The sequence below is a fragment of the Syngnathus acus genome, chromosome 13 (genome assembly GCF_901709675.1).
Source record: "Syngnathus acus chromosome 13, fSynAcu1.2, whole genome shotgun sequence".
NCBI classification, from domain to species: Eukaryota; Metazoa; Chordata; class Actinopteri; order Syngnathiformes; family Syngnathidae; genus Syngnathus; species Syngnathus acus.
In genome coordinates this window covers 4,832,536-4,856,951 of record NC_051098.1, presented here as the reverse complement: position 1 = coordinate 4,856,951, position 24,416 = coordinate 4,832,536, and the positions used below count along the sequence as shown (strand labels likewise).

Sequence of the window (24,416 nt, the reverse complement as noted above, 5' to 3'; positions counted from 1 at the left end):
CCTGTGTTCATTGCGCTTGCAGTAAAAGTACAATATGTCAGAAGCAATAAGGGTTTGTGCTGAGAAATGATGCACACATTTCATGCTTTTATTGAGGTTGAATCCTCTGAGTGAAAGCCCGGATACTGAACATAGTCCAAATTGAGGAGAGCAATATTGGCAATATATAAGACTTTCTTGAGGGTATACGATATTAATGTGAATATTTGTCACGGCATTCACGCAAATCTTTGCAGCTGTGCACAGCTGACAAGATACTCTCTAACAAGACACAATGACTTTTACACAGGTATAAGCAGCCTCACATTCACTCGGGCACCCGATCAATTTACTTTATGGCAATCTGGTCCTCAAAGTCAATGCAAAATGTCAGACGAGTCAGCATAGCACACACAATGTGCACAGTCCAAATAAATGCAACAAGCCTAAATAGGAAAAAAAAGAGCCATTCCAAATGTTCCAGTGTGATGTAGGGTCATACGTTTTAATCCAAGCAGCTAATTGAACTGGAGCACACAACTATAAGCACAAAAAACATTCAAAAGCACTCAGATTGTCAAACTCCAAATGCTAGTTTCAGTTGGACAAATTCTGTTCAGACAGTAAACTATATTGGTATTCTAAAATCTGGAAGGAAGAGTGAGTAATTATACAAACAGGAACAAAAAATATTCCTTCTTCAGTATCTTTGATATCTCTTGCCTTCTGGAATAACAGCATTGTTGTGAACCATAATGAGATGCTGCCCTTCTTCACCAGGGACAATTCATAGCATCAGCATCACCAGAATGTATATCAGCATTCATGTATGTATAATTTATCAACACATCCATGCTCTTACAAGTGACCATATAGCAGCGGCAATGCGGCAAGTTTTGGTAGTTCAAGGGCACTATGAGCTGTGATATTTCATGACCATAAATGTATGTGTGAGTGTGCGCGTGTGGAGTTTGTAAAGGGTGGTTGCAGAAGGAGGCTGCGGGCATATGAAGTCGTGCAGCAAGAGCATCTGCCAGCCTCTGGCACTCCATCAAAGGCAACGAGACGAGGACAGTAAGAGAGAAAGACAGGAAAGTGAGATGAGCGGGGGGTTCATGTTCCAAGGCATATGGCTGGTGTGGGGAGCCAGATGTTCTCTGGGGAGGGGAGAGGTGAGCGGCCACACGTCCTGTTGCGTCAGCTATTGCAGTATAGCCTCAACCCCTCAAGGGGACCAGCAGACGTGTGTAGTGAGGCTCCAAAGGCATGTGAGGGTCCCACTCTTCCCTTAATGATATTCTCTTTCCTCCTTCACCCTAATCACCATCTCCTCAACATTAACACTTTAAAAAGAAAAAGGGGGGCTGCTCAAACTCTGGCACCTCACAGTATTCCAAAGTCCACCATCTGACTACCAGTGCTTCCTTTTACAGAAAAGACAGCATTGCTGAACACACAAGCTGTGTCTCCACAATCTATTTGCGTTGGGAGAAAAGGACGAAAGAGTGGATTTTAACGCAAATGTTTTGGAGGCCATACATCTAGGGGCCAGATCTGGCTCACCACCTAATTTCTTAAGGGAAAAATCAAATCAAAGATCAAACTGTATCCTTGAATTAATTAGGTTCAACATTCCTAAAAGTACTTCTTTCTTACTGATATGTCAACAAAGAAACATTCAGCCGCCCTATCTACATTCTGGTAAATGAGGATAGATAAGTGCAGCTCAGGTGGATTTATATGTTTGCAACTTCTTCCAGCATTGTCTCTCTAATTGGTACAGATCATTGCTACACTTATTTAAATGTATTGGAAATGAAACATAACTCACCAACAATGTCTGCACTTCTTCCTCTGCACTGAATGGGTGTGCCGACGCCCCTTGCCTGCCACTACACCTGTTCTCACTAGTTAATGCGGATTAATGGGAGCATTGTGAACTAACTCGTATGTTGGAGCTCCATCTTGTGCCAAATAAACTTAAATGACTAAAGTGAAAGGTGATGACTTTTTTTTAAGCTTCTCTGCCTTTGGCAACACAACTAGAAATCAAGTGTATGCATGTGTGTGTGTGTGTGTGTGTGTGTGTGTGTGTGTGTGTGTGTGTGTGTGTGTGTGTGTGTGTGTGTGTGTGTGTGTGTGTGTGTGTGTGTGTGTGTGTGTGTGCGTGTGTTTGAGATTGAGAAAGACCTTTAGAGTTGCGGAAGAACATAAAAGATGAAGGAACAGATGGTAAAGGTGACCCAAATAAAGCTTCAATTCCTGTGCCATTGTTTACAGAAATATTAACCCAATCTCATGTTAATGCTCTTTAACCAGGAAAATGAGCAAATTACATTACACAACAGATGTAATTTTGGAGCTGCAAATGAAAAGATGCCAATTAACAAAGAATAGTATTAAATCAATTCATAAATTTAATTCAACTAATAACCTTTATTTTGGCATGTGAATAAGAGGATTTGGCTTGGATTCCTGCTTGGTTTATTACGTGAGCCAGTTTTCATCTTTCTTACCATGCATTGTGGAATGGGGTTGGCATCATTTGGTCATTTTCACAATATCATCATGACAACATGGTCACTGGGCTACATGTATCATTAAACCAGGACAGGCACTTCCAGAGGCCTTACTTGCACAAAATATAATTGTCTTCATTTCTTCAGCGTGTTCTTGAACGTGCATGTTGTGCATGTAAACCTGGCGCCAGACTGTTACTCAATGGAAGAGATTTAGATGTTTTCAGTGACGTGGGTCACATTCCTTGAACTTGCATGTGTCGTGTTGCATTGATCATATGGCCATAATCTCCTCCCTGTGCTTCTCATGGTTAATCTTTGCCATTTCTTTCGAGATAGGTGCCTTCAGCATTAGATGGGGACTAAATTGATACTTTTAGACTAGATGAGCTATCGGGAATTTATTTTGGTGTTCTGTGGCTTTTTAAGTGTTGTTGTTTTTTGTTTGTTTTTTTGGTTTCTGGGAATTAGTCTTTGAAAAATATAAATGCCTGAGAAGGCTAAGCAGCCTAAGTGTTTTGATTCCTAATCTGTTATGCTGAGAGTAATGCCCTGTGTGTATGCATGTATTGCCTATGCAAAAGGAAAGTATGGTGAGTTATAGTATATTCGACACACATTAGTCTCACACACATTATTTTTATCATCAGATTTATCATGACAATATGCCTTTTTTTAATACATCTAAATCCACTTTTTATCTCAAGGCCTTTCTTTGCTGGTTGGCTAGGGGAAATCAAATTTCTACTGTGTGGTGCTATAAAGTTGGTGAATATCGTTCTGTTCTAAAAAGGATCGAAAAGCAGACGACACTGGCAGGTGTGGTTGATGGTTTGTTTGGTTTGCTTTTAGTCCCTCCCCTCTCCCAAGAAAAAAAACACAGTATCAAAACTATTGATACAGACTCACAAGGACAGAGGCAGACATCACCAGTAGAGCGAAAGAGAGATGTAAGATTCTGGGACAGCCGAGAGAGCTCTTGCAGAAAAGACGACATCCTCTGTTGCCATGACAACTGCTTCCATGCACGCGTTCGCTGGGTCTCATGCTCCGTTCACTAATGCCCCCCCACTCCTCACACACATGCACAAAATAGAGAGACGTGCTGAAACTCCCACACTGCCTGGCAACTTACCTCTCATCCAGCCACCCACCTTCTCTTGCTCTTTCCACAGTCCCTCGTCTTTTGATTCATGTTTATTTGACGCAGTTATGTGACATGTTCCCATACAAAGCATTTACATATACAGTATGCTATCAGTGTTAAAATCTAAAATATTCCTCCTTTTCTGTCTAGATTTGGCCAAGCATGCACATTTTACTTCTGCATGTAATGAAATCAAACTCACAGATGCCCGGTGGGAATTAATTGGCTTTAAAGATACGTATAACAAATAGCACAAGGTCACATGGATATGCAAATTGCATTCACACACTGTTGTGGCCACATCTGCGGTTGGCACACAAGGGAATGATGCCATGTAGCCTTTAGCCTACCAAGCCAGAGAGTCAGCAAACTTTATGTGAACACAGCACACACACAAAAACAAACACACACACACACAGCCATGACCCAAAAGACTCACAGCTAAGGGCCAAAGCAAGCCATAGTTTTCCATTTGTGCTCCTAAATTGTGAGATAACGCAATTCCAATGACATAAAATGAGCAAGATGTTATACCGGAGGACATTTTGGAGCAGTAACACGATCGGGGAAACAGCATTAGACAGCAGAAGCATAAATATTACTGTACGTACTGATTCATATCGTCCCTGAACAGCACCAATGTGGTGATAATGTTGCTGTCCAAGGTGCTGACCGCACAAGTATCAGGGATGCTAAGCAGTGCTCATCAAAGGGCGCTCTGTGAACTCCTTGTGGTCCCTGAAAAGCCTGGAGTGGTCTATATATTGTAATTATTGTATTCATTTCCCTTTTAAATTGAAATTTTACTGATGCAAGGGCTGCCTCACAACTTCAGGGTTCAGTTCAAAGGGAAGACAAACTATCACGCGATGACATCAAATTAGGTAACTGGCTCTGTTTCTTCCATTAAGATGACAAGAAATCCTTGCAATTTATGAGTTATTGATTCTTCTTTCCCTTTTGGGCTTAACCCTTGTCAGCAGTCACCACGGCAAATCATCCATCTGTTCTCTTTCTGTCCTCTGCATCTTCTGCTCTAAGTTCAGCTATCTGCTAGTTTTCCCTCACCACATCCATAAATCTTTTCTTTAGTCTTCTTGGCACCATTTGCACTTCCCAGCATCCTTTGAAATATATGTACCGTAATTTTCGGACTATAAGTCGCACCGGAGTATAAGTCGCACCAGCCATAAAATGCCCAAAAAAGTGAAAAAAAACCATATATATGTATGTAAGTCGCTCCTGAGTATAAGTCGCCCCCCCCACCCAAACTATGAAAAAAAACCGCGACTTATAGTCCGAAAATTACGGTACATTCTTTCCATGTCTAAACTACATAACTCCAATTCTGGCCTCCCTTTTCTGTCTCCTTGTACATTTTAGACTGCATTGTAATATTTTTTCCATTTCTCTTTACATCTTGAAATGGTCTAATCCCATCTCACCTCTTTGAGCTCCTCCACCTCTTTGTACCAGCCTCAAGTCAGAGGACCAGACGCTACTTTTTCTGTCCGCCTATAAGATACATGTAACACCTTCCAACCTGTCTCCCTTATCAGTGCTGCTGTATCAAGCCAATTATCTGCCAGTGGCTCGGCATAATCCAGAGCTTTTCTCAGCTCCTTCTTAAAGTCCCCACAACATTGCCTCCTTCTTGACACCCACCATTTGATCTCCAGCTCTACCTTTCCTATCTTGCTATTTCTCACTTCCAGTCATCTTGCACACGACCATCTGATTCTGGCTGGCTGTGCTCTTCCTTGTCAACACCCGACAGTTTGCAATCTTTCCCAGGCCTGCCTCCATATGTCATCTTGCATTTCCCCTCTCTTTTGGAAAGAAGTCTTCACCACAGTCATTTCTTTCCCTTTTGCAAAAGACATTAGCATTTGTCCTGGTGAATTCCTTTCCTTAACAGCAAACCAAGTATTTTTTTCACTGCACTGTATGAATTTTATTACATAACATTCCATTGCAACGGGCTGTTCATTTCATCGATGTTCACAAGAATCATATATATATATATACATATATATATATATATATATATATATATATATATACATGTTGTGAAATTGGTGCATTGTTTAAAATATACATGAAAATGTATATTTATTTCATAAATCATGAATTTATTGTTCAAATTCGAAAAATTCTATGTTATAGAGAGTTTACAATCAAGATATTTGATTGACAAAAGGTGAAACTAATGTCCTGCAATTTAACCTAACCTGCCTTTCACCTAGTCAACTCCAGCTCAGTCACAACCTTGATTGGGAAAAGCGTTATAGAAAATGAAAAGATAGATAGGTGAGGACACACAAGTTGGTAAAACTGCTTGACACAAATTTGTTTAGTAATTCATCTCATACTTATCGGCCACCGTACCCCAGAGTATTTAAAAACACCTGATATGCACGCAAATAAAACAGACAAACCCTCACACACCAATCGATCAAAGTTGGAGGAGGTGTAGCTATTTTCATTCAAGCAGAAGATCCCTGGACTCCGACGATTGATTCTCATTTAGTGTGTGTTTAATTCGCAGCCAGAATACGCCCGCCACAGCCGCCACTTCCCACTGACTTTATCGACCACATCATTCGCCTTCTGAGCTCACTGAGTGTATTTTCTCTTTGGCACTTCCGCACTGCATGCCTCATAGCATTTTATAGGTAACAGCTATGAGATGAACATCCTATACCTCCTTTTTTTTTTTACCCTATTTGAATGAGTGACTACTAGTGGAAATACCATTGCAGTATAGGACTTGAAAATAATATTTTCATTTGTTTTGAACCCTGGTGATAAATGTTTGTGAGCAAAACAAATGACAGCCGAATCTTTCAATAATGTAGCTGTGTTTCAAAGGATCTCAAAAACAACCTCCGTGTGGAAGACTTCATGTAAGCATGACATCACATGCTGCTTAAGGAGTCTTGTGATTCCATGTTACAATGCCTGTATTCTGTCTCTCTGTTGAGTTCTTGTTGCTCAGGAGACCAGATGAGAACAGACAAATGAGTCGGTGAAATATTCTGACAATGTGCATGTATCTGTGTGTGTGCACAAAGAAGAAGGTTTGGATTTTACATAATACTGAAGAAAATTCCAATCACAGCTCAAATGAAAGCCACTCCCTCTTGCTTTTCTGCACTTTTACGTTGCCTCCACCAGGCACTTGGTTAAAGGTTAGAATTTCGATTAGAAATACTTTGTGGGTTCAGCCTTTTTCGGGTCAGCTTATCTCACCTGTTTATGTGGTGAAATCCCATCCTATGTTAGCCCACATGGTCTTACATGGGTTTCTGATTAGGTCTTTGGTGGTTTTCAAAATTTGATGTCTGAACTACCTATGCCCCCCTGTGTATTTGCCTATATGGGCTTTAAATGGGAATCTGAATGGTCCCTGTGTGGGTTTTTGTATACAACCAATGTACTAAGCCCAGTTTGGGTTTGCCCATTTAGGGTTTTGGTGGTTTAGGTGTAGTCACGTGTTAGGGCACCAGCAATGCCAGCTGATAGAATCCTGGAGCAGACAAGTGTAACGCATTATAATTGTAAAGCTAATCCAATTTGGAACATACTTGAATTAAATAAGGGTGCATGAAAAAAAATGTGAAAAATAACAAAAGGCGCACGCAAAAGGCGAGCATGTACAGAAGGTTAGACAGACCGACAGAAGGATCCCGTAAGGCAGGGGTCACCAAACTACGGCCCGCGGGCCGGATACGGCCCACGGGACCGTTTAATCCGGCCCGCCAACCCTGAACAAATTGTATTATTAAACTTTTTTTTTTTGGTCATTTTGCCCGCAATGACTGCGTTTCCCCAGTAGATGGGGAAGCGCTCGCCTGCGCATTTACTACCGGAAGCCGTGTCAGAAAGCTCGGTGCACACTCACAAGTGCGTGTACGTACTCAGTAGTACGGACATGGCGCACTCGCGCTCTATTTGTATCAGTCCCGAATTTAAACCGTGGGTTGTGACGACAGCATTCTTGTAATTCGCGCGCTGAGCTTTCAGATGCAGTTTTGCGCTAAAGCCACCCACAAACCTTCCCCTGGAATCCTTCCATTAAAATGAGTCGCCCAAGGAAAAGCAAGGTGGACACAGTGCCGAGCGTTTAAAAGAGAGTGGCCAATTTGGCTCGACGTACGCGACGTGACGTTCAGCCACATGAACGTCAACATCAAACCGTCACAGATCGAGGTAAACGGACCAACACCTCGGATCTCGCCTAAGAATTGCCACAACAAATTTTACTCCAGACTATGACGCACTAGCAAACTTTAACAAAAAAGACAGCGGTGTCTACAAGCCTACTGGAACCTACAAAAGGATTATAAGGAAGGAACACAAGAACTTTAAGAGACTGCTCATATGTGTCAGAGAGATTCTGCTCTGACAACTGAGCTGAACTTTTATCTGTTAAGATTGTGCATGGCACAACAGAAAGTTAATGTTCCATGGCTTTTTTTTTCTATGAGGAACCCAGAGAGAGTTATTTAGTTATTATTTACTTCCTGTTTTTTCTGTGAAGAACTCAGAGAGGGTTATTTAGTTATTATTTATTTCATTAATAGTGTTATTATTTGTTTCCTGACTTTTTTTCTGTAAAGAACCTGGAAAGGGTTATTAAATAACCGTTATTTGGTTATATGTGGCTTTCTGGAAAACAATAAATTTTTTAAGCTCCCCTACGATCGTCACACTTTTTCTGTTACAAACTGACACCGGCCCCCCATCAGAGAAGGGAAAGGTTATGTGGCCCTCACAGGAAAAAGTTTGGGGACCCCTGCCGTAAGGAGTCCACGAAACAAACAATGTAAAAGAGTCATATGTACTTACAGTGGCAAGAGGAAGAAGAAAAAAACTAAATCCATAAGCACATGCAATGTCCAAGAGTCATCACTGAACTGAACTGGAAAATAAAAAGGCACATGGAACCCAGGAAACACACATTCACCCCACTTGAGGCACAACTGGACATGTTGGCTGGGATAATTCCAACGTTTTGCAGAAGAACTGTAAAGCATTAAAAATTCAAAGCTTACCATATTCTAACATAACTTTCATAAATGACAGTAAGTAGTAATCCCACCAACCATTTGCCACATTGCTTGTCATCATACCTATTTTTACCATGCTTTGTAATTTATAGCTATGGCGTTAGCCATACAAAACAATATTTGTATGGTTATTTTTAGGTCCAATTGCTTGAATAATGATCAAATGAATACTAAAATCTATTAAAAATAAACAGACAATCAGGCAGATACGAAAGTTGTTTATTCTTGTGAAGAAATGGCCACATCTTTGGTTCTATAATCTGTTGGTATGACAGTACATAGGGGTTTGTGTCAATATTGTATTCATTCATCAAATAATTACAAATATTACGAATTATGGACATTGCAAATAGAATATATATTTCACACACACACTATATATATATATATATATATATATATATACACCATTTTGGCCCGAATATTTTTTGCATTGAAATAATGCAAAAGTGGGACTGAAAAAGTGGGAGTCGCCTTACATTCGGGTCTAGACATTATACCCATTCACAACGCTAGATGGCACCAGATATCTTTAAAGTGAATGCTGAACTCGCGGTAGCACGAAGAAGAAAAATAAAAAATAGTGGTAAGAAAGGAAAGAGTATAGTAAGAAAATAAAAGAAGAGATAACAGGAAATAGAGAAACGTAGCGACAATCTGGAGAAAAGTGGGTCGAAGATTAAACCAGTTTGCATTATTTTATTGCAATGTTTTTCCATATTCAGATTTGTTTCAAGATGACAGTTAGTTAGACTTCACTTTGATGGTTAATGCAGTTATTGCAATTTTGTTGTTTTATCACAGTAGATTGGTTTATTTACATTTCAAAAACCAGAAGCCATTCATTTACAAATGTGATTGGACTTTAGTTTACATATTTAAATGTTCAGATATTAAGATGTGATAGACAGTTTTTGCATGATTTGAATGAGGCAAAATAACATGCTTTTTCTCTCGAATAAATCGTTATAATCATTTGTTTCAGATGTACTATAATTATTTTCTGTATAAAAATTAAATTTGGTGTTCAAAAAGTATTTTTTCAAACTTGAGTCTTGAAAAAGAGGGGGTCGTCTTATAACCAGGATCGTCTTATATGGTATATATATATACGGGTATATATGTACACACATAAATACATATATGTACATATATATACAGTAATCCCTCGTTTATCACGGATAATTGGTTCCAAAACCACCCCGCAATAAGGGAAATCCGCGAAGTAGGGTCACTCTCTCATCTGTACATTTTTTGTGTCAATAAATGTAGTATATGAAACCATTTAAGTGCACATGTTATTATTAGAACATTAAATAATAGTTTCAAACAAGTACATAATATAATAATAGTATAAATAACAGACAGAAAAGATTGCACAAATATTGAAAATATAAATCTTATATGTGTGTGGGTGTGTAACATATGTCGATGTAACGTTCTGTTCTTAACCTTAGTTAAACAGGGACCTCTAGTGGTCACATGCTACCATAGCAGTGCTATGCGCATTTTGTAGATGTACCGTATTTTCCGGACTATAAGGCGCACCTAAAAACCTCAAATTTTCTTAAAAGCCGACAGTGCGCCTTATAGTCAGGTGCGCCTTATATATGGACCAAATTGCGGTCTAAATTTAAACTGTCCCGAAGCATTGCGTCATAAAATCAATCATAAGTGGCCCGCTGAAGACTATAAGTTGCGTCTGAAGTTGAAATAAAAAATGATTTGATTTGGATTAAAAATCTGACGTGATGCAACCTGGCCTGTTTACTGCAGTCACAAACACCAATATCACCTTTCTTATTCATACAACAATAACAACAATAAAACAAACTTAATACATCTAATAAAAAATTCATTAAACTTTCAAAAACTGTTAATTTGTTATTATTTTAATATTTAACTTTTAAAGTCTACTGATCTATCTGACTGTTTTGTTTTGTACTTATTAAAGTAAGCTTTACATGTTTATTTTGTGTTGTGTGATATTAACATTATTGATATATTGTTTTCACTATTTCAAGTTATTATATTGTGATTGCATTAATGGTGCGCCTTATAGTCCGGTGCGCCTTATATATGGACAAAGTTTTAAAATGGGCCATTTATTGAAGGTGCGCCTTATAGTCCGGTGTGCCTTATAGTCCGGAAAATACGGTATATGTCGATGTAGCTAAAGTATACATACTGTAAATATGATTTTAGGACTCTTTCATTATTACAACTTTCTATAACAAGGTACAATACTGTAAATATGTTTTCAGAAGTCTTTTATTATAACAACTTCTTTTATGACAAAGTAGAACACTGCAAATATGTTTTTAGAACTTATAACAACTTCCGCAATGCAGTGAAGCCGCAATAAACGAACCGCGAAGTAGTGAGGAATCACTGTATATATATATTAATTACGATGAATGAATTACAAAAGAATTAAAGCATTAAAACATGTACGCATTTATTTGCATTCCAAACAATGGAACCTATGCCCGATTTCTCTGTAGACCAATTATATATTGTGTTGGATACTCTTGCACACAGTGTTGCACGGTAATGGGGGAACTGGTAAGATTGGTATTTTATTTTTAGTCTGTTTTCACTTGCTCTGTTTTGATCTCACATTCTGTCATTTTTGCCACAAAGTAAACCAAACCAAAAAATGAAACTCCAATTAGAAATGTGAATTATTTTATTATCCATGCTTTGCCATTGATGATAAGATTGCCCCCACTAATGTGGCCCCTACGTAGGCATGTCGCATAGCGGGGCGTATCTCGTCTTCTATTCAGATCTTTGGCTAGTACCACCTCAATAATTGCAAAGCATGTTGTAGCGAGTGCAGAAACCACCAAAGCGTAAAATACATTTGTTGTGCTAATCTTTAAAACAGTTGTTATTAAATTTTGGAAGTATATTCAAATCTATCCAGAGTATACAAATATCATGTTTTCATATCCTCTAAGTGCATCTATAAATAAAGTACTTAGTAATCATGAAAATTACAATCCTCTAACGTAACGTCTAAGACCGTATATTAATAAAGAACTTAGTAATCATGAAAATTACAGTCCTCTAACATATCCGCCCATCACAAATGATTTTCATGGGCAGTGCAGTTACGTTAGGACTGTGCATGAATGGATGACGACTCCAATTGAGATGCTAACGGTCTGTTAAAAACAGATTCGACTAAGAATAAATCGAATCATATTGTCACGTGTACTCGTGTCAGAGGAATGTTTGAATGGTGGCAACGCATGTGATGTATGTACATATTAGATGGCAGCATACTTACGTCATGTGAAGCCCGATGTCATCGAGAGCAACACCCGCAAGTGTTTGCCTGTGTGTGGTAATGTTTAGCCTTACAAACGAGCAAGAAATGTGCCTGTTAGGCAAGCAGCTCTTCCGGGTAGTGTATGAAAGTCTGTCATGACTTTGCTGTTGGCTTCTTTGGATCATTGCAAAGGCAATAAGGAACACACTCTGTAGTCAGAAAGGAGACCGAAAATGAAACAATCGAGTGAAGGAAACCAAAGTGTGGGCGAGAGACTGAGATGCAAAGGTCATGAGGAGTGACAGCCAACATGGATTGAAGATCTGAACCTTTAGCAGAGATATTCTCTCATTTGTTGCACTCGCTCTGAGCATGCGTTCATTGAGTAACTGCGTTTCCATGGTTACAGAAGTGCTAAAGATGCGAGTGACCTTGTCTTTGACAGGCACGCGCAGGCCTGTCTATTGTTCTTTCGCAACCTTTTCTTTCACCCGCTCATTCCGCTGCCAAAGCGAGCTGTCAGAGGAGAAAAAAAAACATTGTCCCTAAAATCACCAAGCTCAGCCTCTGCACACGGACCAACTTTGCATGGAATGACATACACAAGGACGCCTACGCGTCACGAGCCATTACTGCGATCTGAAGCAGGAGGAGCATGTCCCGCCTTTGTCCGTCTCTAAGTGGGGGGTGATGGTGTCGTGGACTTCCGATTGGAGCATGTCGTTCTCACTGGAAATGATATGTTTCACCAAGCAGTTTGCCGCCTCGTCAATGTTGATGTTTTCCTAAGCATGGAGATAGAAAGAGGGAGAAGGAACAAAATATTGATGCAAAATAAATGATTTTTCCCCTTCACTTGGCGGTATATTTTGATTTGACTGGACTTGTCTCCATGCCAACAATACACAGCTGTCATGGACTTTTCAACTGTGGCTTAGCTCAGGTGGTAGAAAGCACAGCCCCCCCCCACACATACCTTTTTGGTGGCCCTGATAAGAGCCTCTAATGTGTGTGAATGAGTGCACAAAGGGGTTGTACAAGGATACAGTCAGAGAGCCATTTGTTGTATAATTAAATTTCATCCGAATTCAATCCAATGATTATTTAGCTTTGTAAAAATATTTACCCCCCCCACCCACTCCCAAGAAAAACTAATAAAAATGTTTTAAATCACAAAAAACAATGTTGCTCCTCCAAATAAAATTATTTTTCCCCTCTATTGTTCTTGATTTTCTTCACATTTGTTGGCCTATTCAAGGTTCCTTTGAGTCATTTTGCACCACGGTGAATATAGACGAACTAGACAAAGTGTTATCATGCTTCACTTAAAGGGCTTTTTTTCTGAACACAACAAAAAATTGATACATTTGTGTTATAGCCGTTGCACTGGATCTCATTAGATTGTGCAGGTGTGCCAACTGCTGTAGGCGGTGGGTGTCAAAGTGTGTGCGTGTCTTCGTGCACGTCTTGTTCTATTTTCCTCCCTTCCCACCTGGCCGTGACATTCCTGCAGCACATCACTCATGACATGCAGGGACTTTGCGGTTGTGTCTTTGTGTCGGTTCAGGTCGCACAAGCCGCACAAGTCAATTTTTGTCTTACTGAGATATTTGAAGAGAAGACATCTAAAACACATACCGTAATTTCCGGACTATAAGGCGCACCTAAAAACCTAAAATATTCTCAAAAGCCGACAGTGCGCCTTATAGTCCGGTGCGCCTTATATATGGACCAAATTCCTAAATTTAAACTGGCCCGAAGCATTGTGTCATGAAATCAATCACAAGTGGCCCGCTGAAGACTATGAATCATGAATCAAAAAAGTATAAAGTATACTTATATAAAGTAATTTGTTGCGTCTGAAGTTGAAATAAAAAAGATAAAATGGAGAATGATTTGATTTGGATTAAAAATCTGACATGATGCATTAATGGTGCGCCTTTAGTCCGGTGCGCCTTATATAAGGACAAAGTTTTAAAATGGGCCATGCATTGAAAGTGCGCCTTATAGTCCGGAAAATACGGTAGTGTCTAGATAAAAGGTGTGTGCACAATACTTGAGTGTTTGTGTTTTACCTTAGCAGATGTCTCGAACCATCCCACAAAGCCATTCTCCTGGCAGAACTGCTCCATCTTTATTCCATTATTGGTGAGTACGTCCCTGCCCTGGTCACATTTGTTAGCCAGGAGCACCGTGGCCACATGCTTTCCATTGGCTAGTGTCACTTTGGAGTCCAAGTCTTCCTTCCATTTGGTGACTGCCTCGAAGGAGGCGGGCCTTGTCACGTCGAACACAATGAAGGCACCCATTGCCTCGCGGTAATATACGCGGGTCATGTTGCCAAATCTCTCTTGACCTATAAATAACAGTCACACAGACAGAATTTTGCAGTCTCATAACAATTGAAATTTTGACCAGATATGTAAAAACTAATTACAACAATTACCACCAATATTGAGAAAAAGGAAAACATGTCATGCCATAAGTGGCAAGAACCTCCGGTCGACTAATTCTCGAGCAGCTCTTTTCACCTTTTAGATTCATATCCATCCCAACTAGAATATGCATATAAGGTTACATAATGCTAACACAAGATGTGGATTCGCATGACACGACTGCTACTCATTGCTCCAGGGACATAGCCAGGATTTTTTTTCAGTGGGGTGGCCAGGGTGACACAACACGTCAGTGAGTGATGGCCATATACAAATGTGCAATGTGTCCTTGAAACCACCTCTGTAACTGAGAAGTCGCTGTTTATCATAGCAGCCATGGTGAGGATTTTATAGACTAAAACATGTACATATACAGAACCTAGCCCAACACACTTATCCTAAAAACAGGAACAAGTTTTGCTTAGTATTTCATTTCCTACTTCTATCTCACCGATTCACTAGTTAGCACCCAATCAGAGAGTGATGTATTGTCATCAATGGCCGACGCCATTTTGCATACTGTAATCGATGGCTCATTCATTCAAATCATATCGAAAAAGCAAAATCATTAAAACAATTGACTTATGTAGAAAACTGTGGAAACGTGAACAATCCAGGTAGCTGTATTCTCATTAGTCAAGCATTTGCCTCACTGAGTCCATGTCTTTAATGTGGAATGCACTTAACACAGTGTGTCGCACACACTCAACCATGGTTGTGATGCTACAAGTACCACTATCAAGTGAATTTATTGATAAAAATCTTTTCTAGATATGCAAAGACACAAAGGAACTATTTACAACTGGTAAAATCGGTTACAAATGTAACTTTATAATGATTCAACGTATAATGAATCGTGAATACTGGATTTGTGAGCGTTTCGCTTTTTTGAGCTCACGTAAACACTGATTTAACGATTGTTCTTACTCCAGATTGCTCTTTTTCTGGTTCTAAATGTGGAGGTGTCATTTTGTTGCTGCTCAGTATGGGGGTGGATCTTTTTGATGGGGATACAGCACCGCAGGGACAGAAAGTTGTGATGTAGCAATTCTTTAAAATAAACAATCACATATAATTGCTGCACAGATTGGTTTGAACATTTTTATTAAACTAAAATTGAAGAAAATGAAGGAGCTCTTGCATTTTTCTATTTGGATCTGGATGTAAAAATGTGAACACCTATGTTCTAAAAGATGATCCCGCCAAAGCGAGGGACCTTATCACAGCAACATTCCCACTTGTTCTTACTCAACTAATTGCATAACCTGATAAAAGGCTTGGCAGAACATTTACAGTTCTTTCTAAGAGGGCCACAATAAACACTCTTGCTATAAACGGGCTGGGCCTCAAATCTGGCTCACATGAGGCAGAGACACATGACCGCTTGTGCTTATTGGAGAAAATGCAACAGAGGACTGTGAGCAGCAAGTCAACTTCAGCCGATACTCACATGAGATGGGCCTGCTAGCGGAACTTTTGGTTCTGCTCTCTCAGCCACAAACCATCATTCATTATCTGAACAACTAAATTCAACATTTGTTAAGAACTAAGGACTTCACTAGTCAATTGTTTGTGTTGTTGTAGTTGTAGGGAGAGTTGCTGCATAAAAGAGGTCAAAGCAAGATTAAAACAAGAAAATTAAAAGATTGAAATCAATTATTAAGGCTGACAAACGCTGTTTCACAGTTTCATCTCACTGATATGTTAGTTTTATTGGGATAACTGCCAAGAATTGTTGATTTTCCACAGTGAAGATGCCATTTATGTGGGAAACAACTGTAAACATGCAAGGTGACAGTCACATGTTGATACCCCCCCCCCCCCCCACTCCCTTGGGCATCACATGTGCAGCATGCGTCCGGATACTGTAATGTCATTTGCAAATACTGTACCGCTGTACTATCATTAAGGATACACCTTGTGCCCCAATTCCCATTTCCAAGTAGACTGCTTATGGATTAACATAGATTTAATTTGAAATAAAATTAAAAATAAAATTCCCCCATCACGCTTTTTATATTATCTACTTATATTTACTTATTTATCTCAATGTGCAAATCAATTAATTTTAAAGCACTTGATCAGCTGATACATTGCTACAGTATATAAGCCACATTATTTCTAACAGCACTAACAGTTGCCCCCGTCCCCAGAGAGAGTGTGTTTAAAAGTAGCTCCATTTGAAAAAGTGGTACCTGCAATGTCCCAGAGTTGGAGGCGCACAGTCTCCTGGTCCAAGTTGAGCACTTTGAGGGCAAAGTCCACGCCGATGGTGGCTCTGTAGTTTGGGCTGAAGTTGTGGTGCACATAGCGCTTGATGATGCTGGTCTTGCCCACACCCAGGTCTCCAATGACCAGGATTTTGTAGAGGTGTTCTTTGGCGTGGTTGTTCTGCATGGCGGGCAAATAGGGTGAGGGCCGAGCATGAATCCACTCGAGTGGAAGCGGCCGCGGGACGAAGAACTGAGCTGGAGAGTCCGGGAGTGAGCTTGTGAGAAAAGGGGAGGTGAACTTGGAATGATCAACTGTGTGTGTGTGTGTGTGTGTGTGTGTGTGTGTGTGTGTGTGTGTGTGTGTGTGTGTGTGTGTGTGTGTGTGTGTGTGTGTGTGTGTGTGTGTGTGTGTGTGTGTGTGTGTGTGTGTGAGGGGGGGGGGGGGTTACTAGACCTTGTGACTGATGCGGAGAGGAGGCCTGCAGAACAGATAAGTCAGGCAAAATTATTAGATACATGCTTAATAAATTAAAATTTAAAAAAATTAAAAAAATTAAAAAATAATAATAATAATAAACATCTTATAAACGCAAAGCAATTGGCACAACCTATGCTATCAAAACTTGTTCCCATATGGGAACACGCAGGTGATCATATACACTAGAGATGATGAAGTTTAAAAACGTTATTGTACTGATATTTCAGTCATCTGTACTTGAACATATTTTCGACAACTTTTACTTCCACACTAATGTCAATCGAAACTGAGCATGCTATTGCAAAAACACTTGCATATTGACACTGTTGCTTTTCTTAACCCGCCCCCCCAACTTAACACGCAAGTTATTTTGATTTGTTTGAAAGCATGAAATAATCACAAGTTTAAAGTGGGTAAAAACCTGGTCAGCTGTTTAGCTTTAAGGTCAGAAGAAGCCACAAAAAGATGTACCGTATTTTTCGGACTAAAGGTCGCTCCGGAATATAGGTAGCATTAGCCATAAAATGCACAATAACGTGAAAAAAAACATATATAAGTCACTCCGGGGTATAAGTCGCATTTTGGGGGAAATTTATTCGACAAAATCCAACACCAAGAAGAGACATGAACGAGCAACACCAGGCTAAACGATAGGTAAGCTAACGTGACATAAACACAAACGAAGAGCTGAGAACGGGCCTGACGTAACATTGAGTTATTCAAAAAACTATTACATGAATAACACGTTTATAAAACCATCTGTCACTCCAATTCATTAAATCCATCGATCGTCCTTTATGTTAACAATGGGTGCGCGCCGCTGACGGCGCTTGCACTTCAAAATATTCCACAGGCCCATATAACGATATATAAATTATATATCAAATAACGATTATATAAGCAATAATATTATCAAACCGTCTGTGCACTCTAAATCATTAAATCCATCGATCAAATTCCGCGTCCTTTGTCAACAACGCCGCGCGTGCGCCCTGACGTCAGCCTCGTTGTTATTCCACAGAACTAGTATATAACTATATTGTAGCGTTAACAAAGTACAAGGAAAGACGTGGGTTTGGTAAACAGCTCTTTATTTAACAAAACAAGAGTTCAACGAGCCAACAACTACTGAACTGTAACGATAAAAACATATACAAGTTGCTACACGAAATAAAATATATCAAATAACTATAACATAAATAGTTAACCGCCACATGGCCCCAAGCACTGGCGTCGACTTCCAGGCGTGTGGCGGCGTGGACTTCGCTCCTCAGTATAAGTCGCCCCCCCCACCCAAACTATGAAAAAAACCGCGACTTATAGTCCGAACATTACGGTAATATAACTCTTACCAAAGTGTGTGTGTGTGAGTGGGCTGCTTCAAAGTGTTCCTGTAATTTGTTAACAGCAGTTTGATTGTTCACATCATCACATCAAAGGATTGCGCATATTTTTTTCACAGACTTTTTCTTTCAATTATGGTCTCTCTTTACTAGTATTAAAAGCACACGTACAGTAAATGTTTTCAAAATGATACATTAACAAAAGAACATGCATTGGGTTGCCCTGAGACAAACAAGACCCTGACAGGCAGAATTTACAAACTAATCTCACCTGACCAATCTTTTTACACAGCTTCAAATCGGTGGGTACAACCCACACTAAAAATCGTCAATCACTGAGGAGAAATCAATTGGATTTTAAAAACATCACATGCAATTTGCAATCATAACCCACTTGTGAAGGTGCTTTTTGCAAGTGGACCTGAAACCGAAACTAACCAGCATACTTGTGATTTCCATTTTAGAATACTGTTAAGTCATTAAAGTGTCAACCCACGCATGCACTAAAAAACAATGTGTGGGTTTGAAAATGCAGCTCGAATGAGAGCTCCCTTACAGCGCATCCTAAAAAAATAAAAAAAAGAAGGCCTCTAGAGTTTGGGTATAGGCTTGGCTGCAACTGCGATGCTTTCAATGGAACACTCATCACTTCCCCGGCGGATTCGGAAGTAGCCACCCTCTCCCCAGCTGGTGCCCCAGCTATTCTTAACAAGCCAGTACTTCTGGCCAGTCATGTGACAGCGGCCGTAGCCAACCAGCAGCACGGCGTGGTTGGTCAGCTCAAAAGGGTTGAAGGAATCGGATATGCCCGTGTGGTGGTAGATGCCCTCCTTGTAATGCATGAAGTCTGGGTACACCTGCAAAGGAAGAGTTCGTAGACCGTATTTGACCATTCCATATCCTCTGGTGCTCAATTAAAGAATGTTACACTTGATCGAATACCAATAGTTTATACCTCAAAGGACACCGCCATAGGGCCGTTCTGGACCAGTTCCAGCATCATGGCAGCCTCACTGCAGCCACCATAAAATCCTCCCACATAGCTGTACTCCGCTACGTAGGTGCGGCCGCAGTTTTGAGGGAGGCCGCACGGAGTGTTCTTTCCAACATATGGAAAACAAGATTCATCCACAATACCAAAGTCCTGGACGTACTTTCCCAACAGATATGGAAATCCACCATCACAACCTAGAATCAGGGAGAAAGAGTTGAAATCACAATTAGGTCAAAAATTTGACATTTAATAATAGCTGCCCTGAAGTAATACAAAACTGGAACACAGCCTACCAAAGCAATCCCAAACTAAATAACTTCATTTGTTTGTGTCAACAACACTGCAATTTGCCAATAGTGAACATATTGCTCCAGTGGTCCTTGGTCATGCTGTTTTTCAATCGGCTTGTGAAAATTCCCATACCTTGGGAAAATTCTGAGCAGGAGACCACTTGTTGGGGGCTGAGTACGGGTGCCTCACTGTTGTTGGTTAGGATTCGGATGCGAGCCTCTAACATCCCCATGGAGGCGAAGGAATAGCAGCTACCGCATGAAGCTAGAAAAAAGGGAAAATGTAAAAGTAGAAAACCAGTGCCCGTGCTCGCTGTTCATAAGAAAATAGTTGGCAGGGAAAAAAAAAAAAAAAAAACGATTAAAGTAATCTCTGCAGTGACTCGTAGCGCCAAAAACAGGATGTTCAGAAACATTCATGTTCCTTTGAGAATCGAAGCAAAGCGTCAATGGGCCTCCACCTGACTGTACAGGCTTGAGCGCCGCAGTGTAACAGCAGCTTAAAGGGCTTCTAGTCAAACACTCCAGCCCTCTCCAGATCCTAAAGCACAGCCCTGCAGAGTTGCTCTCAGACACTCCAACTACTCAGCACGCTTAATCCTTCCACTCACACAACAGGCTGTGCGGAAACACAAGAGAGCGACCAGACGAGTCAGGCCTGCCAGGAGGGATGCAAGCAAGCTGCCGCTCAGTGTCTGCTGCTCGCCATGCTGCGCACGTCAATGTGTAAGATTTCATCCTGCATCGGTCAAACGTATCTTCTCCTAGTTCATTTTTCCCAAAAATTCCATTTTTTTTCATTCTTCAAAGATGAATAATGTATATGCTTAGACTCCCACCCTGAGTAAGAAACAAGAGAAAGTGAATGTCACCTTGGTTTCGCACAGGGCTGACAAAGTTCACGCCATCGACGTTCCTCCAGTCCCAGTGCTTTGGCAGAGCTGCTGCCAGCTTGGCTACTTGGGCTGTTACGGGTGTCGGGGGCACATGGCTGAAGCATGGCAGAAAAAAATACATATAGTGTAAATACAGGGTGTCTGCAAAGTTTCAAAGTACATCATTTTAAAAACGTACACAGGAATGCGGGAGGCGGGTCCTCCTGCTCTGTAGTGCAGCTCCTGCAGCGAGTACATCTTATATTCTGGGTAGGAGACAGCCTTCCAAGAGTTCTGGGCCGCCGAGTTAATGAACTCAATGACGCCGTGGTTCGGTATAAAAGGCCTGTTGAGGAGCCTGAGGTGATGAAACAACTGTCAGGACCTGTACTGCTGCAAGCACTCGGCTCTCATGTGAAACAAAGTAGCAGCCGGTCGGTCATCTGAGGCTTGATTATGTCTTGATCATATCTTAAATTGAAAGCAGAGTTTTGATATAGCAGCAAATAACTCTTATGCAAATCCTCCTCGAACTCTAATGGCCCAGGAGACAAAAAGATCCATATTCCACTCAATGCACATCTGACAAAAAGAAAAGTACTTTTGATGTACTACACAACAATAAACAGCATGGTGAGGCATGGGAGAGAGGATTATATGAAATCTTTACAGATCTGCCGCACAGTCGCCGAAGGAAATATTACATTAATCATGCAGAGGGCTGCATCACCAGGCTGCGCGGAAGACTTCAAATGTACTTGAACAATGAGCGTAAACATTTACTGACATTTGGTAAGGAATAAAGCTTCCTCTGATTCTCGTGATCCGCGTCTTACAATACAGTGACCATTTGTGTATCGTTGACTAATGTGGTGTAGGATATAAATTCTTAAAATTGTCATGAGTCAAAGGAGGAACCGAACTACTTCTAGGAAAAAAAAAAATTCTATTTGAATAATATTGCAGTTAATTACTGTACATTGAGCTGAAGGATTCAGATTCTCAAGATGGTTGTCTCTTGTGGTAAAGCCGCATTTAAAAAAAGAGTATTAAAAATAATGGATACAGAATTTGTATTGTATATCACTGTATTGCGAGTTAGTGGTCATAATGTTGACGCAGGTTGGCACAGGTTTAGTTCGGTAAAGTACCTGGAGCTCAAGACTGGTTTATTGTAAACCTGTGCTGCTACTGGTTTCATTTTCTTCCCAACAAAACAGCCCCAGTTGTTGCCCAGGACATCATGCACCCATCCTGGTAGCGTATGGTCGCAATAGCTGGTCACCTTCGGGCCTTCTTCTGCGTACTAAAAAAAATAAAGAGAAGAAAACGTTTGTGATTTCCCCGAGGCAGATTTGGGAGAGATTGATAAGAGCAAAATGTCTTAAAATGTCCAAAGGAAAGAAATAGCAGATGAGGATGTTACAGAATCACATGAGTTTTGAAGCCCAAAGGGACACACTGCTTCCTCTACACATGCATCATGTGTCATGTGAGAGAAAGCAGAAACACTAAGGTGTTGTCAACTTGCTGAATGATGAGGACCAACATATTTCATGAACAGAATATTGGATGAAGACAAGATTCAACCTTGTTGAACCTAGACATTTGGCTCGACCCCATCAACATAAACTCGACAACGCTATAAGAAAACATTCAAATACAATAACACAAATGCTACTTTTACCTTGAAGAATGCAAACCATTTGTAGCCATTGATGACAACTTCAAAACCCTGGTTGTAGATTAGGGTGAAGAAGCCACTGTTTCCCAGCTCATCTTTGGCCACAGACAGCTTCTCAAGGGTCACTGTCACCATGCTCTCACCTGTGCCTGAAAAGGGGGGGAAATGTCAAATGGCTAGCCAAAACCACCATCCTGACTTCCGTTATGGTATTCATCCATCCATTTTGGAAAGTTAGTCTATTATGAAATCTATCAATGCACAAGGTTGGAAACTTCATGATTTTTTTTCTCATCTTTCATCTGAGAATTTAGTCATCCTATGTTTCTTTGTAAAGTATTGCCACTTTCATTCTAATATTTTCAGAAGATGGTTTACACATGCATATATACGTGCACATACTTTTTTGTGAGGCTCCTTCACACTTTTTGCACAGTATGCAACTATTTGTAATGTTTATGGAGGATGGGGCTGGTTGCATAAATGTCTTTTTTCTTGCTTCTCAAAGAAAGAATATGAAACCTGACATGGGCACAAGTGCGATCTAAAGTATGGCAACACTTGATGCCATACAGGCATATTTAAAGCACAATATACCAGGAAACAAGTAAAATATGAACAGTGTCGTCTTACGGCACGCGTTTCATCAAAGTGATTATATGAACGTGCTACTTCAAGCTGAAAATAAGCACGTCAAATAGTTCTAACTCCGATGTGCCGTCAAGACTTTGGCCCTAATTTTGAGAACCTTTGTAGTTTACCTTCAGCGGAGCAGTTGATGGTCTTGTCGTGGCCCCCACGGGAAACCTGGAACACCCATGTCCCCAACAGGTCCTCGTAGGTGCAGTTGGCCGGGGTGTCCCCCCAACACACCCCAGAGCAAATCGCAAACACACACGCCAAGACGCCACTCAGCTTCATCTTGACAAGGTGACACTGACACGCATGCAAAGTTGAGCAAGTTAACTTCTCTTTCCTGTTCCTTTTACAGCACGACCTAATTTCAGCAAGGCAAAACTTTTTTTACAAAAACAAAGATAGTTGGTCAAGATGATAATTTGTTTGTGTGCGCGGAAGTAGCTAGCAACGAGCCACCAAATGTGTCATTCAACAAGAGTTTATCGTCCATCGTCAAATGACGAATATTTAAAAGTTTATAGTTTATATAGCTTATAGTTTGTTGGGTCTTTTTCATTATTTCATTTTTTAGCGCCGCGAGCTATGTTGCACCAACTACAGCTGTTGCGAGTAAGGAAGTAATTATCTTGGTTCTAAAATGTTCTTTGTTTCTGTCGCCCTTTGGTTTCGATTTCGCCGTCATGTGACCATCACCACTGCGCAAGCGTACATCTGTTACTACGACATGCATAACGGGAATGACTTTAACATCGGTTTCCCCTACATTACAAAAACGTCATGCATGGTATCTTAAAAATCTACATCAGGGGTGGGCAAACTTTTTGAGCTCGCGAGCTACTTTTGAAATGACCAAGTCACAAAGATCTACCCACTAAAAATGTAAATTCGGATTCGGTAAGTAAACTAATAGACTTGCGTGCACATTAATTGTGTACATAGTGTTATTGTAAAAACAACAAGCGAGCGCACAACTTTATTTTTCCTCCTTCCCTCACTCACGTTTTGCTCCCGTCAAGGGGCTTATATGCAGAGATGGGGACTCGAGTCACTGTGACTTGGACTCGAGTCGACTCGAGTCGCTGTTTTGATGACTTGTGACTTGACTTGACAAAAATAAAAAACTTGAGACTCGACTTGGACTTGGAAGTGAAAGACTGGGGACTTGACTTGACTTGGGACACGATGACTTGAATGACTTCGGTGTTATTTAGTTTATGTTTTCAGTTTGAATATAAAATTAATAATACATTTAAAAAAAAAGTAATATCGATAACACGGTAGGAGCGCAGGCTGAGAATGGCGTTGTCATGATTGGATCGCTACCCTGTCAATCAATCAGTCGTTCCCTCTCTACCTACCTAACGTGTTTATTGGAGAATCACGCCCCTTTATATCAGACATGCACAAACATGTCAGCGGGAGCGGTACCTTCGGCTATCGTAATTACCTTTATGACGGCAAAAGACGGACA

General features: G+C 40.5%; 2 protein-coding genes across 3 annotated transcripts; both read right to left on the bottom strand.

Moving 5' to 3' along the window:
- Positions 1-10,931: 10,931 nt before the first annotated feature.
- On the bottom strand, positions 10,932-17,013 carry rab38a (RAB38a, member RAS oncogene family). Its single transcript, XM_037268229.1, has 3 exons — positions 16,625-17,013; positions 14,070-14,350; positions 10,932-12,779 (listed from the first exon to the last, which is right to left on the bottom strand). The coding sequence occupies exons 1-3, from the start codon at positions 16,824-16,826 to the stop codon at positions 12,624-12,626; spliced, it is 639 nt and encodes a 212-aa protein (XP_037124124.1). The 5' UTR covers positions 16,827-17,013; the 3' UTR covers positions 10,932-12,623.
- Positions 17,014-18,570: 1,557 nt separating this feature from the next.
- On the bottom strand, positions 18,571-23,606 carry ctsc (cathepsin C). 2 transcript variants are annotated; one of them, XM_037268008.1, is made up of 8 exons: positions 23,068-23,606; positions 22,310-22,455; positions 21,774-21,928; positions 20,822-20,980; positions 20,620-20,738; positions 19,881-20,012; positions 19,419-19,651; positions 18,571-19,320 (listed from the first exon to the last, which is right to left on the bottom strand). In XM_037268008.1, the coding sequence occupies exons 1-8, from the start codon at positions 23,225-23,227 to the stop codon at positions 19,054-19,056; spliced, it is 1,371 nt and encodes a 456-aa protein (XP_037123903.1). In that variant the 5' UTR covers positions 23,228-23,606; the 3' UTR covers positions 18,571-19,053. The 2 variants fall into 2 exon arrangements, with proteins under 2 accessions (XP_037123903.1, XP_037123904.1); XM_037268009.1 differs by having other exon boundaries at positions 20,822-20,968.
- Positions 23,607-24,416: the final 810 nt, after the last annotated feature.